The sequence below is a fragment of the Ctenocephalides felis genome, unplaced genomic scaffold, assembly GCF_003426905.1.
Source record: "Ctenocephalides felis isolate EL2017-DRISC unplaced genomic scaffold, ASM342690v1 CF-g0.4_SCAFFOLD_00845, whole genome shotgun sequence".
NCBI lineage: Eukaryota > Metazoa > Arthropoda > Insecta > Siphonaptera > Pulicidae > Ctenocephalides > Ctenocephalides felis.
Window position 1 is genome coordinate 87822143 of NW_020536999.1, and position 10076 is coordinate 87832218.

The 10076-nt window shown below is 30.6% G+C and overlaps 2 protein-coding genes across 4 annotated transcripts in view; one reads left to right on the top strand and one right to left on the bottom strand.

Annotated features, from left to right (window-relative positions):
- Positions 1-8485, top strand: part of LOC113364103 (putative uncharacterized protein DDB_G0282133) — a 36999-nt gene extending 28514 nt beyond the window's left edge. For all 3 annotated transcript variants that reach the window (XM_026606572.1, XM_026606573.1, XM_026606571.1), the window contains one exon: positions 5382-8485. In XM_026606572.1, coding sequence (XP_026462357.1) covers positions 5382-7548 — 2167 coding nt within the window. In that variant the 3' untranslated portion in view covers positions 7549-8485. The remainder of the gene's footprint in view (positions 1-5381) is intronic.
- Positions 2380-3097, bottom strand: LOC113364106 (RING-box protein 2). Its single transcript, XM_026606578.1, has 2 exons — positions 2940-3097; positions 2380-2691 (listed from the first exon to the last, which is right to left on the bottom strand). The coding sequence occupies exons 1-2, from the start codon at positions 2973-2975 to the stop codon at positions 2380-2382; spliced, it is 348 nt and encodes a 115-aa protein (XP_026462363.1). The 5' UTR covers positions 2976-3097.
- Positions 8486-10076: the final 1591 nt, after the last annotated feature.

Consider the following 10076-nt stretch of genomic DNA (forward strand, 5'->3'; position numbering starts at 1 on the left):
TTATTCTGAGAATTTGCCTTACTGAAAATATTTTTTTAAAAAGCTTTATTTTTTTAAAGCTTTGAAAAGATGTGATTTTTCAGAATCTGGAAATTAAAAAAAAGTGGTATATGGCATAGTGCCTTCAGGCAAATTGCTGGAACTTTCCATACCGAATAAAAATTCGAATCATTTTCGACATTCAAAAAAAATTTTTTTTGAACATTAATTTTTTTTCGTTTCCCAAAACCAATTGTTACAAGCCGAAAGCAAAAAGAAAGTTCTTTGAATCATTCAAATCGGATGCTGGAACTTCCTTTGAAAACTCTTTTTGAAAATTTGTATCCGAACACACATACATCCATTGTTTCTAAGGTATGCCAAAATGTTCAGAAGGTTTTGAAACGTAAGAATTTATAAAAAACTCGATAAAGACAACTCTACCGGCAAACATAAATTTCATTTAGAAAAGTGAAATAGAAGTCTACTGATAAGCAAAATAGATTTATATAAAAACTAGGTGTAAGTGGCAGTATTACATAAGGCAAGTTGCATGAACTTCCTTCCCGACAAGTGTCGACCTATAATTAACTAATAGTGTATGGCATCGTGCCTTAAGGCAAATTGTTAGAACTTTTCGTTTCAAAAGTTATTTTTTTCCAAAAAAATTAAATTTTGAAAAATTAAAATATTTTGTTCAACTTTGAAAAAATTTCATTTTTGAGAATTTTTAAATTTTTGAAAAACAATTTCGAATGATTTTTTTGAAAAAAATATTTTTTTTATATATGAAATATTTTGCAAATTTTGAACTTTTTTCAAAGCAATAGCGTTGCTTTAGCTGCATAGAGATGAAATATGGAAGCGTGTAAGCGCCGCGTCGCAGTCTAACGCATAATGTTACGGAACCCATGGAAATGTAAACAAAATTTATACTTATTGTTAACATTTTTATAAAATATCTGATAATTTGATGTGCATATGTCTAATAATCATTTTTGACCGCCAAATGACATATTTTTAAATTTTTTTACTCGATTTTCGAAACCGCTAGACCTGCCTTCCGAAAAATGTAATCATTTCTTCAAGTTGTCGATATAAGTAAAATGTTTTTTGAAAACTGAGTCCGTTAAAAACTGAGTTACCATTTTTGGCACTTTTTGCCCCGTATCTTCAGAACGGCTGGATATGCCGTGTCCAAAAACTAATCATCACGTATCCTTATCTAGGGAATGTTTTTTTTGAATTATTCAAATCGGTTAAATCGTGTTCTCGAAATCGTCGACGAGAATTTGTATCCGCACACACACACACCTATATTTACATCTATTTTTTCTAAAAATTATTTTCGATTTTTTTGCGATTACTTTAACTTATCCTACGGTAAGTTAATTAGGTGTAAGTGGCAGTTTCTTCCCAAAATGTGTAAACATCTCCACAGTATGAACTATGCACATCCCAAAATTCCTATTTTTACTATATTAAAAAAATTCAAGAATATCAAAAAAAAATATTTTTAGACAGTCTGTAGTTTGTGAAATTAAAATTTTGACACATGAAACGGAATTCTAAATCATTTTTTCAAAAAGTAAAAATATTTTTTTGTATTGTTAAATAATTTAGTAAAGTAAACCAAAAGGCAATATGCATAAGTTTAAAAAAATAATGTATATGCAATTTTGGACTTATTGCATTACTTTTTAAACTGAATTATATAATTTTATTTGCCAAACCATATAGTGTTGACTGTATCTTATATTATTTTAATTTCTGGCAGATCTCAGCTGTTTTTTGGCAATAATAATGTAGACATTACATATTTCTTGAATATTATATTTTAATATTACCTAGGCTCATAATTTCAGCTAAATTCAAATTTCAAGTGAATTGACATTTCTAGCAGATGAAAGTTCAAAAGTTTTCAATGTCAAACAATGATAAGTGATTTTTTGTAATTTTTGCCATTTATTTCTATAATGTTACTATAGTTTTATCATTCATAAAATCTTAAAAATTTTCTTTGACAAACTCTAAAAAGAATTATCAAAATCCGAATAACCGTTTAAGAGAAGTATTAAATCATACATCCGTACAGAAGAATTTTATATATAAAAATATTGTAATGTAGCCGATATTAGGTGTATATCTTTTTACAAATTCAATTTGTTGTATCAAAAAAAGGCAGAAGCACCTAATAATTTCACTTCAAAAATTTCGAGTACAATAAAACATGTATCGTACATAGAATTTTTTTCCCCAAAAAATTCAACCAACAAATTCAACTCTTATTTATACATATTTGTTAAAATTTATTTAATTTCAATATTTTACAATCCAAATTCAGTTACCGAAAAAACTTACAAACTAAACAATTCATAAGCACAACACAATTACTGAATATTATTTTCCAATTCGTTGTATCGACCATTCCTTCTGACACAGAGGGCACCTATTGTTCTGTTTAACCCACAACGACATACAACAATGATGAAACGAATGATTACAGTCACCCCACACTACGACACAGTCTTGCCTTCCAAGAGACTCCTTTTTGCTTTCGGCTTGACACCGGAGACAGGCGTCCATTACTTGGACTCGGCAAATAGCACAGGTGTCACATTCTACGTCCCAACTCCACATCGCTACTGCGTTCCACTTTTTAAGGGTAAACATCTTTTCGGGAACCTGGGATTCGCTATCAGGGACCCAATTCTAGGGGGTAATAGATAATTAATAGCGTAAAAGAATAATGATTGGATTATTACTAATAAACAAAGTGTTAAATTGCAGCCATTTTTTGGCGATATAAAATATAATAATACATTTTAATGATCAAGGCATATTGTATTGTGTATTGTATATTTTTGTATAATTTTTAAACAATTTCCAAATAATTATATATTAGTCAATATACAAGTGCTACTTGTTCAGTTATTTATTAAAAAATTAACCTTATTTACCTGATTGTTTGTAAATGAATTTGTTCCTTCAGACATTTTTGATATTTCTAATTTTTATCTTGAATTTTTTCATAAATTTACTAAATCAATTTATAATATTGAACTACCTATTTTACTAATTCGATATGTATTTGTTTAGAACTTAATAATTATTTATTTTATTTATTATTAATGCTAAAAGAAATAACAACTATAATTAAAATCTTTTGACGTTTACTGACAACTGTCAAAACTGTCAAACATGGCGGCGACTGCAGGTGTGTCAAAATACGAAATTAGGGTGTGGGCGCATGAGTGATAAATTATTTTGTTTTTAACTTTCCAAAGATGAAGTTTTTTTTGTCAGAAAATCCGATTTGCTAATTTTATATTTTTTTGACGTTTCAAGTTAATCCTAATCGTTTGATACCCAACTTGGCAAAAGTATATTTGTGTTTATGTTTGTTTTCTCAAAAATGGCTGCATTGATTTCAAAAATTTAACTAGTGGTGTATGGCATCGTGTCTTAAGGTGGCGTTCATTAATCACATGATCGATTTTTTAAGGATTTTTGGACCCCGCCTTGATGATACATGGTGATATTCAAAATTACCCCTCCCCGACCCCACCAAACATTACGTGTATTATTAGTTACGAGAAAAATTGTATTTTTTTTATTATTTTTGAAATGTTTGGATTTTTAATAAAATTTAGGTAAGAAATAACTACTCGTGATATCTTACTATATACTCCTCCCTCCCATACTTAATTTTTCGTGATTTTTTTTTTCAAACCTTTCCCTCCTCTTAAAAACCTCACGTGATTAATGGACGCCCCCTAAGGTAAATTAATAATGTAATGAAATATTCGAGGAATATTAAATGCTTGGAAATAGATTAATATAAATATTGTAACTTTCATTATTCATATTTTATATACAAAAGATAAGAGTTGAATTGGACTATGACGTTTTTGTAAAGTAAAAACTTAATCAATCGGATTTAAAGGGAAGGACATTGTATAATATTTATAAGAATTATATAAACTGAATTGCAAAGTTAAAATCATTCAAGTTAGCTTTAGAATTTTAGCTAGAATCAAAATAAAAGTCCGAATTACTTTCTATATTTGGTATTTTTGGAAATTTAAAAAAAAATCAATTTTTTTTTTAAAAACAATCTCTTTGTCAACACAAGCAGAAAGTTTTTTGAATCATTCGGATGCTTAGTTCTCTCAAAAACTGCCATTTTTACATATTCAGCTTCGTATCTCCGAAACGGTTGCACCTGCCTTCGCTAAAAACCAGTGACCACTTCTCCCTATCATTACGATTTGAATGTTTTTCGGATCATTCAAATCGGATGCTCCGTTCTCTCGAAAACATGATTTCTATGTTTTGTACTCTTTGCTCCGTATCTCCGAAACGGCTGGATCTGTCTTTGCCACAAACTGTCAAATTGAGTGTTTTAATTTAAAAAAAAAATGAAATCAAACTAAATTATATTTTTTGCATCCCATAAATTTATTTTGAAAATGTAATAGAAATTAAAATAAATTTTTGTTAAAGTTGTTGTTTGTTAAACGGATAAGGCATTTCTCTCATAAAGTTTTTGGTTTTGTCAGAAAACTCGTCTTGCTAAATTTATATTTTCGACATTCTGAGTCGTTTGGCACCGGAATTGGAAAAACTACGTATGTAAGTGAGCCAAAATTGACCTTCAGTCCGCGTTTTCTAGAAAAAAATCCGATGCACTTCAAAAATGTAATAGCTATTTGATGAAACTTGATAATGGTTTACGTGGACCTCTTCATAGATAAACAAGTATAAATGGACCTCTTATTCGTGACCCTATTCAGTCATGCCATTTCTTTGTTGATTTGAATGATCAAAAAAACATTCAGTTCGTAATGATGGGGAAAAGTGGTGATTAGGTTTTGGCAGAAGCCATTCTAGACGTTTTTGCAAAAAAGCAGTAAAATAAGGGTAAAATATGCCATCAACGTTTATGCCGTAAACAGATTTTGAAATTTCAAAAACTGTTAGAAATATATTAGTTGGGAATCATGCTGATTAATTTTTGCTGAAGATCGGACAGTTATTTTCTTGGTATTTATTGTTGTTTTTTTTGTCGTTCTAAATGAAACTTAAAATGATGCTAGAATTCATTGTCTATTAATACCTTAAATTATTATAAACCTACAAAAAGAGGTTGTCTTATAAAAATGTATTAAACATTTGTAATATCGGCCGCATGTTTGGGACGTATAGCATCTTTGATTGTTACATTTATTATAATAATTGACATAACTAAATAAGTACATCAGGTCGATTAATCATCCATATCAGGATATTTATGCAACTCAAGGAAAAATGCTACTTTTTCCTAGTTATAGTTTTTACCGTGACAACGACCCAGCACAAAATATTTTATTTTATTTTTATTAAATTTGTATATGTTCTAGAATAACAGCCATGAAACCAAATGTAGCCGAAAATATAAAAAATGTGCACACCCTAAATCCGGATCCAACTTTAGTTCAACAGAAAAAAATTGAAGCTAAAGCTGAAAAATTAACAAATGATTTAAAAAAAATAGAACAACAGGAAGTCAATACTACTAGATCAAAAGATGTGGATGATAAAGAGAAATTTAAATATTCTTTATTACCTGATCAAAGTGCGTCAAATGGTAGTGTTCTGTATTTTGGACCTGAAGATGGTCGAGATGCTAACGAAACATTAAATACCAAAAACAACCCGGAACCTGATACTTTACCATTGTTGGATTCTGAAGATATAACTGGTTCTAATAAAACAACTTCAAAACGACAAGCCGAGCCGAATATGGAGCGTAGAATCGATCAGGTTCCAAGGATGTACAAAACAGCTCCTACTAAATCCTATACAGTTCTAGACAAACGTGGAAACATGCACACACATACCTTTAGCGAAGAACATATTCACATAAACGATCCTGTGACATCCTCGAGGCCTAAGACAAGTTCCAATAAAAAATCTAGACGTCCCAGGGTACAAAAGCGTACCAAAAGTAGACCCAGGAAGTCTTCAAATTATCCTAGAGATTTTATAGTGCCACCAGTGCCCAAGAATTTGAGAAAGACACCGCCAAGATTTGAGGACTTGAATCAAAACTTTGATGTCAAGGAGAAATTGGCACCAAAGCGGCCACGGAAAGTTAAAAAACAAAAAATCAAAAGCAAAAGCGCGATACCAAGTCCAAAACCACCTCAGAATAAAACTCTGCAAGACTACTTGGTTAAACCAGAAGATATTATTTTGACAACAGAACATACTTATGATATCACCGAAGAACCAATTTATGACGAAGACGATTCTTATCCCTTTCCACTAGATGGACCAATAGTTCTACCTCAAGATTTTCATTTAGATCCTCCAATTCAAGTTGGCGGCGACGTTGCTACACCTGTTCATGATGGATTACATCACAGGCACAAAAATAATCATCACCACGGTTTAAACTCCAACATCAACCATCACGGATCCAACAATAATCAACACAACGTTGGCAGCAACTATCAGAGCCAGAAGTTCGACAGCACTGCACCTGGTGACTACAAAGGTTCACCTAGTAATGTACAAAATCGTGTCAATAAAAACAACCAGAATGTAAACAATCACAATCCGATTCAACCGAATGTTGGAAACAATAGTTATAAAAATAAACCTAGTTCTAATGATAATAATGGTTATAAAAATCAACAAAATTATAATAATCATAACATCGGCAATCATGATTACAGAAATTCTGGTAACGTTGGTTACAAAAAACAGCATAATAATAATCATCATGCTAACGTTGGTAATAATGGTTATAAGAACCATCACAATTACAATGGTGGCAACAAACATCAACACAGCACAGACAATGTTTCTAGTAATTTAAACAATCATAAGCTTGGCAACAACGATTACAACAATCACAAGCCTGGCAACAACGATTACAACAGTCACCATTCTAGTAATTTAAACAACCCCAACGTTGGTAACAACAACTACAACAACCACCATTCTAGTAATGTTGGCAACAACAACTACAACAACCATCATTCTAGTAACAACGATTTTAACAACCATCACCCTGGCAACTTACAGACGGTTAACGTGGGCAATCCTGTAAATTCCATCGACAACAATAATTACTACAACAACTTACTCAGCGACAACCGTCCTAGTGTACAGGCTCAAACATTTCCAGACGTAAACAACTTCCAGGACGTCCAGGCTGATGAATCACGTGACACGAAAAAAGTGGTGCGAATCCGAACCAAGCGACCAACGGAAGCACAGACACAAACCAATACAAAAATTTATCACAACATTACGCAGAACATCAAATTTAATCAAGAAACCAAAACTTATAATGAAAATATTAAAAATACTAATAATACTGAAACTAGTTCAGGAAGTGGTCGACAGGCGGCGGATGGCGCTAAGAGTAAAGTTCAAGGGAATGGTAATAGTAGTCCAAATAGACATGTAAATAGAAATAGTAATGTTAAATTGGTGAGTCAGAATTCAAATTCGCAAAATGGAACGAGGGGGGATGCTAATCCGAGACAGAGGGGCAGTGTTAAATTTGGAGGTTAGGAAGATTGAAATTGGAATGGTTGAAATAATGCCAAATTAAGAATAATTATGTACACTAGTAGGCCTATTCTCGGATAAGTTTGTTTTGGTATTTTATAGTAAAATAAGAGAGAATGAAAGTAGTTGCATATAAGGTAGATTGAGGTCATGCCGTCTACTTGATTTATCTTGCTTCAATATTATTCATATATTCTTTACAGTAAATTGATTTGAGGTTAAGTCGTCTACTTAATTTGCTCTTGGGCTTTTTGATTAAGCTTGCTTCATGATATTACAACTTAATAATACACTTTGATGATGCAAAAATAAGAAACCCAATATGGTCGTTGAAGCTTCTAATCATTTTTGTTCACAAGATTTTTTATTTAGCACGTAAAGCAATTTCCTTGTCTTACCTCAAGCGAGAGCAAACATACCCCAAAATGTGAATTTTGTTAAAATAAACTTATTTTGTGGTTTAATCTTGGATAAAAGAAGTCAAATGGATATATTAAGGTCTTATGTCACATACTCGACTGTTTTAAAACAAATTATCTCATCTTACAATAAACAAGCAGTACGATAAAAGAAAAAGCTTGTTTCAAAGCATTTCAAAGACCACGTCTCTCGATCCATACTGCGCCCTACCACAAATGTAGTACTTCATCTTCTACTTTTCCAAATAGATATTCAAGGGGCAATTCACCAATAAAATATAAATGGTTTGGCAACGCATTGTTACAGTCTTCTCTTCGTAGGAATTGGTAGCAAAAACTGTCAAAAAGCTATGGATTTTCTGTGCGATTAGGCGTTTTACATATAAAACCTAACTTCACGTATATGTTATTAAGGGTGCCTTAGAAAGATGCACCATGATTAGATATTACATAAGATTATTTATTGATTTATTAAGATATAAAAGAATTATTTGTGAGCCTCGTTTATGAAAGTACAATAAACCCCGTTAAGACGATTTTACAAGCTGATGCGAGTGGCGTAAAGTAGCGTGCATTATGCGAGAATAAGTAATAATAATCGTCTTATCGGAGTTCTACTGTATTAAAATATACTAGTTACTTTTATATTGTCAGTAATATTTTATTGTATAAATTTGTTTATCTGTTTTTAATAAATGCTATTTGTTTCACATTTTTTATTGTTACCTTATTATTAGTTTTTATTTATACTTGTTAATTATGGTCACTATGTACTGTATGATTGTTATAAAATATAATTTTATATATAAAAATGTTTATATTCATATTAAATTGTTAGAACTATTAAAGTATGTAAGTAAGTAATTATTTGCTTGTTTGCTTATTATAGATAGACATTTTCACAGTTTTCACTGCCAAGAAACAAGCATGAGATGCCATGACAACGCTATATTATGAGGCAGAATATGGCTAACTTGGAGGATTTCTTCTACAAATAAATGTATATATTGGCTTATAACTTTGAAATTTGTATTAAAACATTAATTTATCACTTTCCATGGGGCACTAAAAGTCCCACTTATCTATTAACTTCTCAAGTCATAATAATCGTCCAAAAATCAACTTTTTTTGCACATTTTTTCGTTCAAGAGGTTTCTGAACATTTTGGCATACCTTAGAAAAAAATTATGTATGCATGTGTGTGTGTTTCGAGCGCACCGATCAACCGATTTGAATAATTCAAAAAACATTCAATTTCTATTATAGACAGACGTGCTAGTTAGTTTTTGACAAAAACTGATCGAGTCGTTTCGGAGACACAGAGCATAGAGTGCAGAAAATAGTAATACGTGTTTTTGAAAGAACGTAGTATGAATGATCCAAAAAGCATTCAATGATGGGGAGAAGTGGTGATTAGTTTTTCGCAAAAACAGGTTGCTTATGGCAGTTTTTAAGAGAACGAAACAACTGCTTTGAATGATGGAAAAAACTTTTTTCTTGTGTTGAAAAGCGAATGTTTTGGGCTTTTTTTAATTTAAAAAAAAATAATTTTTTTAATATCGAAAATAATTCGGATTTTTATTTTAACTGTGGTTAAAGTTCTAAAGCTCACTTATATACTTTAAATAAATAATTTCAACTTTGCAATTCATTTTATATATTTCTTATAAATATTAGACCATTATTAGACTATGTCCTCCATTTTAAATCTGGTTGATCAAGTTTTATTTATTTACCATATAAATATATAAAAGTCCTTCAATTTATAAACTTTTATATTTTGTCTATAAAATATGCGAATAATAAAAGTTACTGTATTTATAATAGTCTATTTGAAAACATTTAATATTACTCGAACATTTCGTTATGTTATGGAAAATTCCAGCAATTTGCCTTAAACACGATGCCATACACCACTAGTTTGATTATTTATTTAAGCATTATGAGATATTTTCATATTAATTAAAATTATTTCAGAGTAATTTATACTTGTTTATCTATGGAGTAATTATAATATGGAACTTCATAAACATCGAAGACACGATAATAATAATTCGTTAAGACCTAATTAAAATTAAAAAAAATACGATTTTTTCTTTTGACAGTTGAAGC

Coding starts and splice junctions, on each gene's coding strand:
- LOC113364106 (XM_026606578.1), bottom strand. CDS start 2,975: ATGTCTGAAGGAACAAATTCATTTACAAACAATCAG. Junction 2,692..2,939: donor ATTCATTTACAAACAATCAG/GTAAATAAGGTT, acceptor ATTACCCCCTAG/AATTGGGTCCCTGATAGCGA.